Source organism: Vombatus ursinus, unplaced genomic scaffold, assembly GCF_900497805.2.
Source record: "Vombatus ursinus unplaced genomic scaffold, bare-nosed wombat genome assembly UNPS02014818.1, whole genome shotgun sequence".
Lineage (NCBI taxonomy): Eukaryota > Metazoa > Chordata > Mammalia > Diprotodontia > Vombatidae > Vombatus > Vombatus ursinus.
Window position 1 is genome coordinate 15,548,834 of NW_020954596.1, and position 16,429 is coordinate 15,565,262.

At 38.2% G+C, this 16,429-nt stretch overlaps 1 protein-coding gene across 1 annotated transcript; it reads right to left on the reverse strand.

Moving 5' to 3' along the window:
* Nucleotides 1–6,564: 6,564 nt before the first annotated feature.
* Nucleotides 6,565–13,364, reverse strand: S100P (S100 calcium binding protein P). The gene is made up of 2 exons (XM_027836645.1): nucleotides 13,150–13,364; nucleotides 6,565–6,800 (listed from the first exon to the last, which is right to left on the reverse strand). The coding sequence occupies exons 1-2, from the start codon at nucleotides 13,285–13,287 to the stop codon at nucleotides 6,651–6,653; spliced, it is 288 nt and encodes a 95-aa protein (XP_027692446.1). The 5' UTR covers nucleotides 13,288–13,364; the 3' UTR covers nucleotides 6,565–6,650.
* Nucleotides 13,365–16,429: the final 3,065 nt, after the last annotated feature.

Consider the following 16,429-nt stretch of genomic DNA (forward strand, 5'->3'; position numbering starts at 1 on the left):
CAGTAGAATGTAAACTACCTTAGAAGAGGCACTCTAGTTTTTGTCTTTGATTCTCCCTCTTCCTCCTCAATCCCACCACTGCCTTACATATAGTAGGCAATTAAAAGATATTTGTTAAATTTAATTGAATTCTTGTTTGTGTACTTGAATGTTTGTATTCGCTGGCGGTTATTAAGGTTATAATTGTAATTGAGTATAATGATTTGGGGTGTCACAGGAAAACAGGGCAAAGATCACTATATTCACCAGCTCCACCCTTCCCTTTTCAGTATTGCTCCAGATGTGATATTTGCATGGCACCAAAGGAGTGATTGGGTTTGAAAGAATCTTCTTAATCCAGCTCCACCAAGGTCCTTGGTAGTATAGCTAAATGTAATCCTTCCAATTTCATTCCCCTCCCTCTCACCTTAAAGGGGATCCCTGCTTGATTTGTAGCGGACTCAGGCTAGCAGCCTGAGTTATTATGAGTTTAAAAATTTTGAGACTTCACACAGAGTTAACATGCTGAAAATTTGAGTGGTAGTAGGGGAAAGAACAATTTAAAAAGACAGACTTAAAATGAACAAGTGTTTCTGGTTGGAGAATTCAACACAAAAGAGCTAACACCATGTAATAAGATAGAGAACTAGAAGACTCTTCCTTGCAGGGGGGGAAAAAGCAACATTACATGTGCCATCCGCTAGGTGACGCAGTGGCTGGAGTCCCAGACCTGGAGTCAGGAAGACCTGAGTTAAAATCCAACCGTAGACACCTAGTAGCTGTGTGACCCTGAATAAGTCACTCATCCCCTGTTTGCCTTGGTATCCTCAACTACAAAATGGGGATAATAACAGCCCCCTTCCCAGAGTTGTTGTAAGGCTCAAATGAGATGATATTTGTAAAGCATTTAACACAGTACCTGCCAGCCACACAGTAAGCACTATATAAATGTTAGCTATTATTAGCTATCATCATTAGTAGTTTAGCAAAGAGGCTTCATTGCTTGTTTATTAACTGACTATGGTAGCAGGTAGCAACAACAGCTTAGGAGAGACGCCAGGTATGCAACAAAGTTGCCTGGCAGAAAGGCTCTGCAATATTAGAGGTATGAGCTGTCCTTCTATATGTGTTCCCTGGCTGTGCATGTTCCCTATATGTGTGCTCTTTTACACATGTTCTCTGGTCATGCCTTTCTTACATATATGCTCCTCCAGGAGAGTTCTTTAGTAGCTCATAGTTACTATAAGTGATAACTGATGGGAAAGTGTACTCTTGTTCGTAAGAGGGATCTTTCTGGCTGCGTGTCCAGTGTTTACCATACCTGCCCATAGTGCCCATACTCACTTAATAAATGCCTGTTGACTTAATTTTCTATAATGATAGATTTAATGTCTTTTGTTTTGAACTAATAGGTTCTCTGGTTAGTCTAGCAAAAGAAACATATCAGTGGGGGCTCATGGGATATGCTTTTTTTGAGTGGATAGTGACCCATAAAGTGCTTCAAATCTGAGGTAACCTGAGGGCGCATTCATAATGGGTCCCCCAAGTGCTAATAAATGAAGGAATGAGTAAGTGAATGAATGAATTAGTGACTGAATAATAGCAGCTTAGCATTCATATGCACCAGATTTTTCAGTATTCTCAATATTTACTTTATCTGGGGCTGTTAACTTTTAATTCAATGAGGACAAAAGTTACTTTCTTACAATCTCTGTGTTTATCTTAGGTTTCTTTCCCCTGATAAACATGTTTTCTGTGTGCTTCCAAGTGTGAAGCTCTTTCTCCTTGTTAGGAAACACAGTAGCAAACTTGGAGTTAAATAGTTCAGCCTATTTCCCTTCGTCTATTATCTCTTTCCGCCAACATAATTTTTAAAGTCTCTTCTGTTGTCCTTAGCCTTCAACAGAATTCTCAGCCCTCTGTGCTTTATTTAGTGCACCAAAAATTATGTTCACGGAACCATGACACTCTACTGTACCTGTACTAAATTATCCACCCTTGTTTGCATCTCCTGTACTTGTCTTTTTAAAATCCAACTTGATTAATCTAGTCCCTCCTGTACTCATCTTTAATAAATCCAACTTGATTAATGTAGTCCCTGTACATTCAATTTAGCAAGTATTTCTTAAATGCCTCATATGTTCCAGGTCCTATGCTTGGTGCTTGGCATACAAAGACAGAAACAAAGTCTTTGCTCTCAAGGACCTTACATTCTATTAGGGGAAAACAGCAGGTTTAATAAACTAAGTTAAATAGAAAATACATACCATGGTGGGAAGGGCACTATGAAGTGTGGGATCAAGAGAAGCTTCCTAAAGGAGGTAGTCACTGAATTGAAGTTTGAAGGAAGATAGCCATTCAGTAAGATGGGGGACAGGCTGCAAAGGTACAGAGATGGGAAAAAAGAAAAGTGTGAATGGTAAAAAGCCATTAGGCTGGAAATAATGTCTGAAAGGGAGTAATATGCAACAAGCCTAGAAAGACAGGCTGGAAGCTGGATAGGGAAGGACTTGAAAAGTCCAACAGATGAGGCCACATTGGTCTTTTTAGATGAGCCTCATTTCACTTATTGGAGTCGCTTGTGCTGCATCGTCAGAATTTCACTCTTGAGGGTGTCTTATAGTCCTCTCTGGCCAACTTTTGCTATAGGTTTTTAGGCTATGGAGCCCTATGGAATTTTACTCTAAACCCTTAAAAAGTGATTTACTCCACATTTAATATGTATATCATATTTTATCTATCTTTTATCTATGGAGGAGGTTTTTTTCTTTTTAAATCAAAAACCCTGAAATTTCAGGGTCACTTTCTCCCAAGTTTCCGGTTTCAGGATCAGGTCCAGAATAGCAGCCTTGATGTTGAACCTCCTCCACCTTTTAAAAAATAAAATGACAGATTGGCCAATGTGACAAAACAGGAAAATGATAAATGTTGGAGAAGATGTGGGAAAATTGGAGCGCTGGTGCATTGTTGGTGGAGTTGTGAAATGATCCAATCATTTTAGAGAGCAATTTGGAACTATGTCCAAAGGGCTTTGACCCAGCAATAGCACTTCTAGGGCTGTATCCCAAAGAGATCATACAATTGGGAAAAGGACCCACATGTACAAAAATATTTATAGTAGCTCTTTTTGTGGTGGCAAGGAATTGGAAATGGAGAGGATGCCCATCAATTGGGGAATGACTGAACAAGTTGTGGTATATGAATGAAATGGAATACTATTGTGCTATAAGAAATGGTGAACAGGCAGACTTCAGAAAAACCTGGAAAGACTTGTATGGTCTGACGCTGAGTGAAGTGAGCAGAACCAGGAAAATGTTGTATGCAGTAACAGCCACATTGTGCAATGACTAATATTGATAGACTTAGCCCTTCTCAGCAATACAAGGATCTAAGACATCTCCAAAGGCCTCATGATAGAAAATGCTATCCACATCCAAAGAAAGAACTATAGAGTTTGCATGTAGATCGAAGTATACTGTTTGCTATTTTTTTCTTCTGTTGTGTTTTGTTTCCTCTGTCTGGTGGTTCCTCCTATTGGTTCTAATTCTTACTTACAACATCACTAATGTGAAAATATGTTTAATAGCAATGTATATGTATAGCCTATGTCAGATTGCACACTGTCTTGGGGAGGGAGGTGAGGAGGGAGGGGGAGAAAAATTTTAAATTCAAAAGCTTATGGAAGTGATTGTTAATAAATCAAAATTAGTTAATAAAAAATTTCTAAAAAATTAAATAAGCATTAAATCAAGTCCAGAATTGATCAGCTGCTGGTTGGTTAGTTGAGTTAGCAAGATGTCCCAGCCCATGGCCAAATCACTGAAGTCGCCCATCACTGTTATACAAGGCCTCCAAATAAGGTTTATGAGGGGTTTCCCAAACTCATTGTCCATTTTCCTACATTCAAACATAGAGCTATTTTATATTTTATTGTAGATAATCATCTTCCTGACTTGAAGATGATCAATGACCAGTGAACTTGTTGTTGTTTGTTGTTCATCCTGCATTTTCTAAGAGGACCCGTGACATGAGGGTGACATCTTGACTGTCAAGTGAATTGGATTTAAGTGAGGCAGAGCTGTGCAAAGTCATCAGCCTCACTCTCTCTTCCAGAGTCATCTGAGTCCAGTGGCAAGACATAGATCAGAACAACTGGCAATGACCTAGGATGCAGTAGGAGACTTTGGCCTTTTTAAGCTAGTCTTTCCCAGGTCTCAGAGGCAACACCCGTTCAGTGATTTAAGGCTAGGTAAGGATTGAGACAAAAGATTGCCTCGTTGCCTACTCAAAAGAATCAATCTGTGAAGGGTGAATTTGTCAACAGATGCAGAGTGATGTGGGGGGAGGAGGAGGTGCTGATAAATGTTAACACCTGGTTCTCCAAAAAAAAATAATAATAAGTACCCATTGTACACTTTTTAGTTTAATCTGCATTATTAGCACTTCATCTGTCACTTTCTTAAGTTTAGACAACCAACAAAACAATAAATCAAGCCCTGATTTGTAGCATTTGCCGATTTCCAAGGTGTAATTGCTCAAATTGAAAATTTAACGACTAGCCACCCAGATATATGAGCCAGCTCCAGCACATCCCTGGGGTACGAACTGTACTAGCTTGAGAGTCAGGAGACCTCGTTTCCTTAAACCATGAGATCACAGCTCTGGAGCTGGAAGGCATCTTCTCATTTTGATTCTGCCATTGAATAGTTGCATGACCTTACTTTCTATAAAATAAGAGTGTCGAGGTGGATTATCTGTAAGATCCCTTCCAGCCCTAAGTCCTTGGAGAAGGAAGGATCTTCATTAACAACAACAACCACCACCCAGAGAGCAATAATGAGAGAGTGAGTTGAGCTAAACGAGGAAGGAAGAGACAGTCAGGGAAAGAGAAAGTGTCTTCTTCAAAGAAAGACTTGTTTGTTTTTAGGGTTGAGCCACATGTTAAAAGTTGTACTTAGATAAGAGGTTACAGGTCATGGAGAACAGTTGTTCACCCAGAGTCAGAGAGAAACCACCTCATCCCACAGCCACATCACCCCCTGGTGGGTAAAGATTGTATCATCATTAAACATATGTACTACAGTTGCCTGATTTTAAGTTTAGAGTGGAAAGCACCTAGCCCAGAGATGTGCTGGAGGCAGCTTAGAATGGCCCCAGAGAGCTAGTTGTTAAAATTTCAGTGTGAGCATTTACATCTCTGAAATCAACAAACTACAAATCGGGGCTTGAGTTGTTATGTTAATTGTCTAGACTTCAGGAAGTGATAAGAAAATTTTAATAATTCAGATTAAACCTAAAAGTGTGTCATGGTACATTTTTTTCTTGGAGAGCTGGTTGTTAAACATTTACCAGTATACAACATACCTAGGCCAAGAGTTCTTAACTTTGTGTTGTAGACCCCTTTGGAAGTCTGGTGAAGCCTATGGAACTCTTCTTAGAATAATGTTCTTAAATGCATAAAACCAAACACATATTAGAAGAAAGGAAACCAATTATAGTGAAATACTACTACTACGATAATTTAAGAAACAAAGTAACATACCCCAGGTTAAGAATCCAAGATCTACAAATTGCTTACCATCTTAGGGAGGGAGTGGTAAGAGAAGGAGGGAGAAAATTTGGAACTCAATTTTTTTTAAAAAAATGAATGTTAAAATTTTTCTTTACATGTAATTGGAAAAAATTAAGTACCGTTAATATATAAATAAATATAAAGAATATATACATTATATATGTATGTATGTGTATATATATATATATATATATATATAAACACACACATATATTCCTGGATTTAATTGTGCACAGTAACAGCAATGTTGTAATGATGATCAACTGTGAAAGACTTGAATCAATATAATGATCCAAGACAATACCAAAGGACTCATGATGAAGAAATGCTATCTGCCTTCAGAGAGAGAATTGATGAATCTGAGTACAAATGGAAGGATAATTTTCTCTCCTTTTTTTTTTGTTTTTTTAAAAAATGTCTAATCTGGAATTTTGTTTTGCACTATTTCTTTCACGTGTATAATTGATATCCTATAGTTTGCCTTCTCAATGGGTGGTGGAGGGGATGGGATGGAAAGACAGAATTTGGAACTCAAAATTTAAAAAGAAAAGAATGTTAAAAATAATAACTAAAAATAAATTTTTTGAACTATTAAAAAAAAAGAAAAAAGAAAAGAATTCCAGATCTAGTTTAATCTTTGTTTTGTTTTTTATAGGGGAGGAAACTGAAGTTCAGTGACGTGGCTAAGGTCCCATTGCAAGTTTGGGTACCATCTTAAGAAGAAACATTTTATACCAATTCGATAGAGATTAAAAAAAATCATTTTCTACACTCTTCAGGTTATCATCACTAATATTATTAATGGTTTTTTCCACTTTATAAAAAAATCTCTAATGGCTTTTTAGCTTTTGGTCACATTCTAAAGTCCCTTCCTGAAAAAGAAATTGCATGAAATGACATTTTAAAAAAACTGAATTTGAGGCTGAATTAATATGAACATGCTTATTTGAGACCAAAAGCATCGAACTGTTATTCGGCAGAATAGAAACACAGAAAACAGGGGAAGTGGGGGGTTGTTATCAGACAAAGCCTTTTAATTCTAAATAGTGCATTATTCCATTCAGCAAGATTCTGTCATCTGTTGTTGGCCGGTCTAGAATCACTTGGGTCCTTTCTGGTGACAGTACTTATGACAGGCAGAAGTCAGGGCAGCCACAAAGACCACGAACTCATTGAAGTCCACTTGAGAATCCCCATTGTTATCCAGGTCCGCAAATAGTTTATCAACTACCTCATTATTCTTCCCATTCTGAAAGAGAGAAAGAAGAGGTGGATGCACGGATGATAGGGCAGGGTCACCAAGGGCACATTTGTCTCTCTAGGCATTCCTGTAATAATTATCTTTAGTCTCCTCACCTGCAAAATGATAGAAACCTGCCACTTTGTGCCACTTACCTAGCAGACTTGTTGTGTGGGAAGAACTGTCAATCCTGAAAAACTATACACATTTGAGTAATAATTATTATTATTATTTCCAAAGTTCCTTTCAATTTACAAAGTACCTCCCTCTCAACAGTCCTGTGAGACAGGTCATGTAAACATTATGTTTTCATTTTACAGATGAGGAAACTGTGAATGGAAGTGATTTGTTTATTGTCAATCAGCCAGAATTCCTGAGCCCCAGTTTTCTTGCTCTTAGAAAAGAAAAATGAACAAGATCAAGGGATGGTAGAGTTAAAAGGGATGTTAAAAATTGTCTCATCATTTTTGAGAAGAAACTAAGGACTAGCGGTGAGATGACGTCTCCAAGGTCATGCAGATTCATTCTAGTTAAGGAGACAGGATGAGCACATAAAGAGAATCATAACAACATAAGGGAGCATATTCTAAGAGCCACGTGGGTAGGGACAGACAGTAAAAGTCCTACAGGGATTCACAAGGCTAGAGGTCATTCATGCCTTGGTATGCCACCTTCATAAGTCTCTGCTGGGCTGAAACATACGCACTATTGGATAATAGCTCACCCCACAGAGCCAAAGAAAGGAACTTTCCCTGGTGCCATAGGCTGAATAAAACTCAATAACGATGAGAAAATAATACTAAGCATAGGTATTTAACTCTTACATTTTTTTCCTTCCAGGCATTTGAATCATCATACAAACTTATTTGTACCTCAGTTTTTCCAGGGGGACTATTTGATATCCAAGGTCTCTTTCAGTTCTAACATTCTATGTTCTAAGGTCTTTTCTGGCTCTCATGATCTATGTTCCATATTCTAAGTTTAGGGATTTAAGGTGCTTGAGGGCAGGGATTGCTTCAGTGTTGTATGTGTATTCATAGAGCCTGGCATAGTGGCTGGCATACAGTGGGGGCTTAAAAAATGCTTGATTCATTGATTGATAAGGCTTCTACCAGCCCTAAGATTCTTTGTTCTAAAGTCCTTTGCAGTTCTAATATTTTATGTTCTAAATTCTCTTTCAGTTTGGACATCTTATGTCCTAAAGCCCTTTTCAATGCTAACATTCTAAAATTCCACGGGAGAATACTGCAATACGGCAATGGACATGTGATCACCACCCACGTCCAGAAAATTCAAAGAGGCTATTTTGCAAATCACCAGCAGATGGTGCAAATGACATATAACATGTACCGATTATGTCAGCGGACCGGGAGCTACCTGGGGGAAAAATGGATCGAAATATTTGATAATTTTTATGAAGTAAATTAAAAGATACATTTTCACCGGTGAGGACAAAAGCTGAGAAATGCTTGCTTGGTTTGTTCTAAGTATATTTTAAAAATATCTTAGCTGCATTTTAGAGGAAAGAGATAGGATATGCTGAAATGAGAAGCCCGAGCTCCATTGAGGCAGGCCCTGGATCCATCATGACTTTAAAATTTCAAAGATCTGTAATTTTTTGTGGAGTCTACCTCCACCAGCATGAGCCACAGCCTGTTTCAGGCTTAGTAGATGTTCTTTGAGGATTATAGGTAAAAAACAAACAAAAATTCATTTTCCTGCAGCCTATCTGGTGATGAGTGTCTGCATTTGCCTAAGTCTGGTCCTCAAGGAGTCTGTCACTAGGCTCACTACCAAAGGCTTTCCAACTTGGTAGGACCTCCCAAAACTATTCCTCTCCCTCAGAGGCACCAGGAACACAGGGTTTCCTCCACCCCAAGTTGAGACATGAAAAGTTAAGTCAAGTTAACAAGCATTTATTTAACATTAACTATGCACCTGGTACTGTATAAAGTGCTTGAAATCCAAACACAAGTAGAAAGAAAGATAGTCTCTACCTTCACAGAGCTTACCTTCTAAAGGGAGAAGACAACACATAAAAAAAAGTTGGAAAGGGTGGAGGGACTGAGGGTCCCCAGAGAGGGGTCACTGCAAACATAGTTCAGGAAGAGAGGGAGGAGTGCAGTCTGAAGAGGAATGAACACATAGGTGGCTTTGGCTACCAAAAAGGCCTTGATGGAAGATTCTATTGACATAGAACAATGAAAACAAGGCTTGAATTGGGTAAGCAGAGTTAGATGCAGACAAGGAAGACAAAGGGCAAGAGAAAAAGCCAATGATGTCTTTCATCATATCTTTGATACCATGTTTCTTTCAACTGTAATCTTTTAACAATCTATTTCATTGGCTCCTTAGAGGGGACCTGAAGAGGAGCCTAGAGGCAGGATATTGGGTCCTCCTCACTCCGCTTGGAGCTAGAGATGGCTCTACCAAAAACCACACAAAAATCCCAGTAACTCCTAGGTCTAGGGCTTTATTAGGAAATATAACCTATGGCCAACTGAGTGGAGGTGTATTAAATTTACCTTCAAGCCTTGGTTCTGTCATTTATTAACTGAGCAAGTCACATTGGCTTTTTTTTTTTTTATCTCGCTCTCCTTATGTGTAAGATAGGGTATGTACCATAGGACCTACCTCACAGGGTTGTTGTAAAGTTCAGATGATCTATCTATCTATCTATCTATCTATCTATCTATCTATCTATCTATCTATCTATCTATCTCTTGGCGAATGTTAAAGCCTGGCATCTAAAGCTCTAGCTTGGCACTCAAAATCCTCCAGTCTTCCTGTCTAGTCTTCTTTCATATTTCTTCCCTTCATACTCTCAACATTCTAGTCCAATTGGCCTGTTAACTGTTTTCTGTAAATGGTATTCCATCTCCTATTTCCTGGCCTTTGAAAAAATGGTGGTTCCTCATGTCTGGGATGCATTCCCTCCTCATCACCTCTTGGAGTCCCTAAATCCCTTCAAAGCACAGCTCTGACTGTCTCCTAAATGAAGCCTTTCTGGATTCTCCCCTGTTCTTAGTGCCCTGTATTCTCTTCCTCCCCACTCCCCTTCCCCTACCAATAATGATGTCCACACTTTGTATTTACTTGTTTGTGCACATGTTTCCTTGTGGTAGAATGTAAGCTCTGTAAGGTCAGGGACAGTTTCATTTTTCTCTTTGTTTCCTCATTGCCTATCATAGTGGCTAGCACATGGTAGGTTCTCAATAAAGATTTGTTAAATTGAAAATGTTATACAGGTGTCAGGAGGCAGCATGATGTAGAGATCAGGAAGATGTGGGTTCGGGTCTTGCCTTTAGCTCATGCCAATTTAGCACAGTTCCTGGCACATAGTAGGTGCTTAATAAATATTTATTGGATTAGATTTATTGGATCTTCTGTGGACAAGACAGCCTCTCAGTGCTCTAGGCAACTCTCTAAGACTACAAGTTGCAGGAAAAGTGTTGATCTACCTGTATTAGTGGAGGAACTTCCTTATATCAATGAAATTGCAGGTCCAGTTTCTATCAATGTAAAAAATTAGTTATTATTATTACTCTATTGGGATACCTGAGTTTTAGTTTTGGCTGTCAGCAACTGTGTGACTTCAGGCAAATCACTTCAGCTTTCTGATTCTCAGTCTTCTCATCTTTAAAATGAAAGGGTGGGACTAGATGATCTCAAAAAAATTAATTCTCAGCACTAAATCTTATAATTCTATGAATTCTAAACTTCTGGCTTTAAAATTCCATATGATTCTTTTAGTACTATCTTCTTAACATGGTGCAGTGGGGAAAGCACTGGAGTTGGAGTCGGGAGATGGGTTCAAATGGTAGTGCTGTCCTTCCTAGCTATGTGACCTTTGCCAAATTAATTCACCAATCTGAACCTCAGTTTCCTCAGTCATAAAATGGAGATGATAATGCATGTACTGCCTATATAACCTATTGTGCTATCTACAGACCGCAGTTTCCTTATCTGTAAATTGAGGCAATTGCACTAAATGACCTGCAAGGCCCCTTCCAGCTCCAAATCTATGATCAGATGACCTTGGCCACTCATGGGAATATGGTAAGGAATGTGCACAAGATAGAATAAAAATGCCAAAGTGGTGAAAATCATCCAAAAGCCAGGAGCCTGGAAATAATACAGTAAGTGCAAATGGAGACTAGGGCAGAGCAGCATTGTTTAATAAGGGTACTTAGCATGATGTAGATGTGAATGCATGTGTGTATCCCAGGTTATGGAGATAATACTATATTATGTTGTTACCTCTAAATACAATCCCCAGGGACATATGAGAATGAAAGCTAGTTGGAGCCATGGCAGTAATCAAATTGAAGCGGCCAGCCGGGGTGACTAATAGCAGCTCCCAGAACTAAAGCAGCCTGAGCTGAAGACAGGAAAGAAAGAATGCTGTCAGGATGCTTGAATATGTTACCAGAGACAAAGGGACTATTCCAAAGGAGAGCAACCCTTCCCATGGGGAGTGGAGAAAGGGAAAATTGGGACAGACCATGCTGGGGACTCCTTTTCTTCCATAGTATTTGTATCCAGGAAGTTAAAATGGACATGCTAGGTAACTTACAAAGTGGAAAAAAAGTTTTAAAAAATTAAGTACAGTAGAAGGTTCAGTGATGTCAGAAGACCAGGGTTCAAGGCACAGCTCTGCCAAATAGCTTGCTTGGATAAAAGTCATTTCCCATAGTGGGGGCCTCAGTTTCCTCATCTGTAAATTGAGGAACTCAGTCTAGATCCCCACCTCTGGATGATGTCCAAGCTTCCTTTGAATTCTGACATTCTATGTTCTAGGATCTAGTTGTCTAGTTCTGACATTCTATGTAAGATTTCCTAGAGTATAGAATAAAATTCTGTTCTAGGAACTGAATCAGTCCATTTCTACTGTAGCCATTTTAAGTATTTTTTATTTTTAGGCAATTGGGGTTAAGTGACTTGCCCAGGGTCACACAGCTAGTAAGTGTCAAGCATTTGGTCTGAGGATGGATTTGAACTCAGGTCCTCCTGATTTCAGGGCCGTGCTCTATCCACTGCACCACTTAGCTGCCCCCTTCTGTAGCCATTTTAACAAATCTCTTTGACTGTGATATTCAATGTCCTGAGGTCCCTTCTGCTCTGACTCTGTGGGCTCCAAGATCCCTTTAAGCTCTAACATTCTTTGGTTCTATGTATTATTATTATTAAAAATAAGAGCTTACTTGAATATCACACTTGAAAGTCCAGTGTACATCTAAATTTCCTTTTAGACAGAATAGTATAGTGTAAAGCTAGATTCAGAAAGTTAGCCTTGGGTGACCCATCCATCTCAAACACTTTCTGTATAACCTTGAAAAAATGACTATCACTCTGGCTTGCAATTTCCTGCATTATAAAATGAGGGGATTGGACTAAAAATTCTCTAAGTAAGGTCATTTTTGTCTTGGCTACATTTTTTAAAATAATATTTTATTTTCATTCCCAATTACATGTAAAAACATGTAAAATTGAGTTCCAAATTCTTCCCCTCCCTCCCAACAGCCCTCCCTGAGATCCCTGAGATATAGGTTATACATGTGTGATCATGAAAACATATGTCCATAGTACTGACTATATTTTAACAAGATGTACAGAGTTCATTAAAACAAGCTGGTTTTGGGTTATCTTGATGACCTGTTTCGGTAATATTGATCAGCTCCACTATGTCTTTTACTCAGATGGCCAGGTATACTATATGGGTCATTTTTTTTTCAATGTACTCTTTTCTATCCTATTCAAAACAGCCAACATTTTGTTTAAATTGGAGAATGCCTGTGGAGCCCTGGACTTATAGTCAGAAAGATATGGGTTCTAATTCTGACTCTGCCACTTATTAGCAACGGGACCTTAGAGAAGTCTTAACTTTATTGCTCTTCAGTTTCTTCATCTGTAAAATGGGGATAATAATATGAATAATTTTAGCAGTAACAATAGGAACTTTGCTTTTATAAAGCACTTTCAAACTTACTCAAAGTGAGTCTATTGTCTTATTGTCATGGAAAAGAAGCTTTGTAAATCATTAAACAATTTTTTAAAATGAGAGATGTAACTAATACAATTCTTGAAGCATATCTTCCCTGGTCAGGAGTGATCAATTTTATAGAATATCATAGAATCAGAGACATAGAGATGGAAGGGAAATTAGAAACTTATTTCTCACCCTCCACTACTCCTTCCCCTCAACCTCCCTTCCCCAACCCATTTTACTGATGAAGAAGCTGAGACCCGGAAAAGCTGATATGTTATACAAATAATTAATGGCAAATCTGGGATTAGAAACCAGCTCTCCTGACTCCAAGTGCACTTACTCTATGGGAGCTCAGTAATAAACTCTTACCTTAACAAAGTTTGGGAACTCTTTTTCCATGAGTGTCTTTAGTTCCCCTTTAGTGAGAGTCTCTTTATTACCGTCAGTCCCTGCATACCGGTCAAAGACATCAATGAGCATTCCCATGGCCGTTTCCAGTTCTGACATCTTGTCTATGTTCTTGACTTCCCTTCTTTGCACAAACAGGCTTGCTTGATGATGTGTCCAATCTGGGAGACTGTTGTTGTCTTTTATAGAGCAAGACTCAATATTGACAAAGTGGGTGGTTATCAGTTAGCTAAGTAATTTCTTTTTTTTTTAAAATTCTCAGTTCCAAATTCTCTTCCTCTTTCACATACTCTCATACCCATCGAAAAGGCAAGAATTATGAGATCCATTATATATAGGAAGTCATGTAAAACATATTTCCACATTTAACTTAGTAATTTCAAAAGACCTATTTCTTTTCCCCCTTATAGATCCAACCTAGTTTACAGAATAAAATTGTATTGCAGGTACTAAATCGGTCCATTTCTACTGTAGCCATTTTTACAAATTTATACAGTCCATGCTTCCTACATATTTCAGTATGACTTCTGGGAACACACAAAATAAGCCTTGTACCTCAGAGAATCAGCAAAAATTAATTCAGATGATTAATAATTTCAATAAATTAGAAGGATAGAAAATAAATTCACCAACATAGTTAGTATTTCATTTACTTCTAACAACGGTCAGGAAGAAATGATAGAAAAAGAAATTCCATTCAAAAATAACTACAACATGTATATGATATCTAGAAATTAAGTCTACCAAGACACACTAGGGACTTATGTAAATAAAACTTCAAAATGATCTTTACATAAGTAAAGGAAGACTTTAAAAAAGAGACTTTCAATGTTCAGGGGAGAAAAAGAAAGCAGCATTTTGGTGGTAGCAAAGAATTGGAGACAAAGTGAGTGCTCATTGATTATGGAAAGGCTAAACAAACTGTAGTGTATTAATGAAATGAAATCTATATGTATATAGTTTAAAATAACATTTTATTTTTCCCCAATTACATATAAAACAATTTTAATATTCATTTTAAGAAATTTTTAAAAATTTTGAGTTCCAAATTCCCACCTCCCTCCCTTCAACTCCTCCCTGAGACAATAAGCAATCTGTATACATATGCCATCATGTAAAACATTTGAAATGGAATATAGTTTTTTTAAGGGGCTGGACCCTGATTTCTTCAGGATAGGGAAGTCCTGGTAAGGAAATTTCCTTTACCAGTGCAAACAGGTGATGGTTCTGCATCTTATGGTCTAAGAGTTGTCTGGAATACTGAGAGATTAAGTCACTTGATGAGAGTTAGACAATATGTATGTCAGTCAGGACTCAGGTTTTCTTGGCTCTGAAAGCCAAACACTGCCTCTCCACTGAAATACTATTATGTAGTAAGAAATGGTCACCAGGAGGAACTCAGGGAAATGTGAGAAGAGTGATGGAGGGAGAAACAAGTAAAACCAGACGGGCACCATTGAATTCTAAAGGAAGTTAACTCTGAGTAATTATATTGACAAAAGATCCAAGCAAACAGATAATGAAAAAGAAGCCCTTCCTCTCAGCAGAGCAGTGAGTGGAGGCAGGGGACTGTAGGTATAGAATGTTGCACATACAATTAGAATAGGGTATTATAAAGGTTGGGTTTTCCCTCTTTTTCTTTTGTTAAAGAGAAGTCTTAATGTTGTGTGCATGTATGTTAGCTTTCATACCTTTGAATGACAGTGAATATAAAAAATGAAAAGCACGAATAAAACTTATTCTTTAATTTAAAAAAAAAGTCTTGAATCAGAGAGACTGATTCAATCAACAAGCATTTATTAAGCACCTTCTGTGTCGCTTCAGTCTACACATAATGACAACTTGGGTCTCTTAAGCACCTTAAAAGAACCTAATCTAGTGTTTACTCACACTGACCTCAGAAGTATGGGGGAAATGTTTGGGAGACAAATGTTTTCGTGACTTGGGCTTTTCTTCACAAATTCATTTTATTTGGATAGTTAATTATTAGGATATAGTGAAAGATCACTTTTAACTACAGTCATAAAACCTATCTTTGAATCGAGGTTCTGTTATTGACTATTTTTCTGTGTGACCTTAGGAAAGTCACTTCCCGTTTCTGGGTTAGATTTCATATGCTTCCCTGTAAAATAAGGAGGTTGGAACAGATGATCTCTAAGAATCCTTCCAGTTCTAATATTCTATGATCCTACTTTGTAGCCTGTAGTGGAGAGAACATGGAGTAATGAGACCTCAGGTCTAGTTCATACTATGCCCTTAACTTGCTAGGGGACCTTGGAGAAATCACTTTGTTTTCTGGGACTGATGGTCTTCATCTGGAAAATGAAGGGGTTAGGGGAAGCTAGGTGGCGCAGTGGATAGAGCACTGCCCCTGAAGTCAGGAGGACACGAGTTCAAATTCAGCCTCAGACCAAACACTTGACACTTACTAGCTGTGTGACCTTGGGCAAGTCACTTAACCTCAATTGCCTAAAAAAAGAAAATGAAGGGGTTGGACTAGATGACCTTCAAGCTCCAACATTCAATGTTGTGTGGGCTAAGGGGACCTTTCAGCTTTAAATCCCTATGGTTCTTTTCTATGTAGAGGCAGAATTGTGCAGGAAGAGAGCAGAAAATGGTAGAACTGGAAAAAGCTTAAGAAGCCTTCTATGAACCCTTTAATTTAATTTAATTTCTTTCTTTCTTTCTTTTTTTTTTCTCTTTTTTTTTTTGAGGCAATTGAGGTTAAGTGACTTGCCCAGGCTCACCCAGCTCGTCATTTCATTTCCTTATCTCCCACTGCATTCACTGATTTAACTTGTTCTCAAGTGCCCCAGGAGACTTTCCTCTACAATTTCTAACTTTCTGAATTTCGAGAAACTGTGAGAGTCTGTTGCCAAGTCTTAGTTCTACCTTCCCAACATCTCTGGTATGTGAAGAAGGGCTCCATATGCAACAACTTGTTTAAAGCAGCACTTTTTGGGACAAGTGAAAAAGTGTTCAGAGTACTTTTTGTGTTCCCAAAGAACCAGAAACAAAGTAGATGGCCATCGGCTGGAGAATGGCTAACCAAATTGTGGCACGTGAGTGTAATGGAATATTACTGTGTTGTAAGAAATGGTGTGTGGCATGAATACAGAGATGTATGAAAAGATGTCCATGAACTGATGCAGAGTAAAGGAAGCAGGGCCAAGAAGACAATATGTACAGTAACTACAACAATGTAAATAGAAAGAACAACCTCAAGGTAATAAAAAATGAA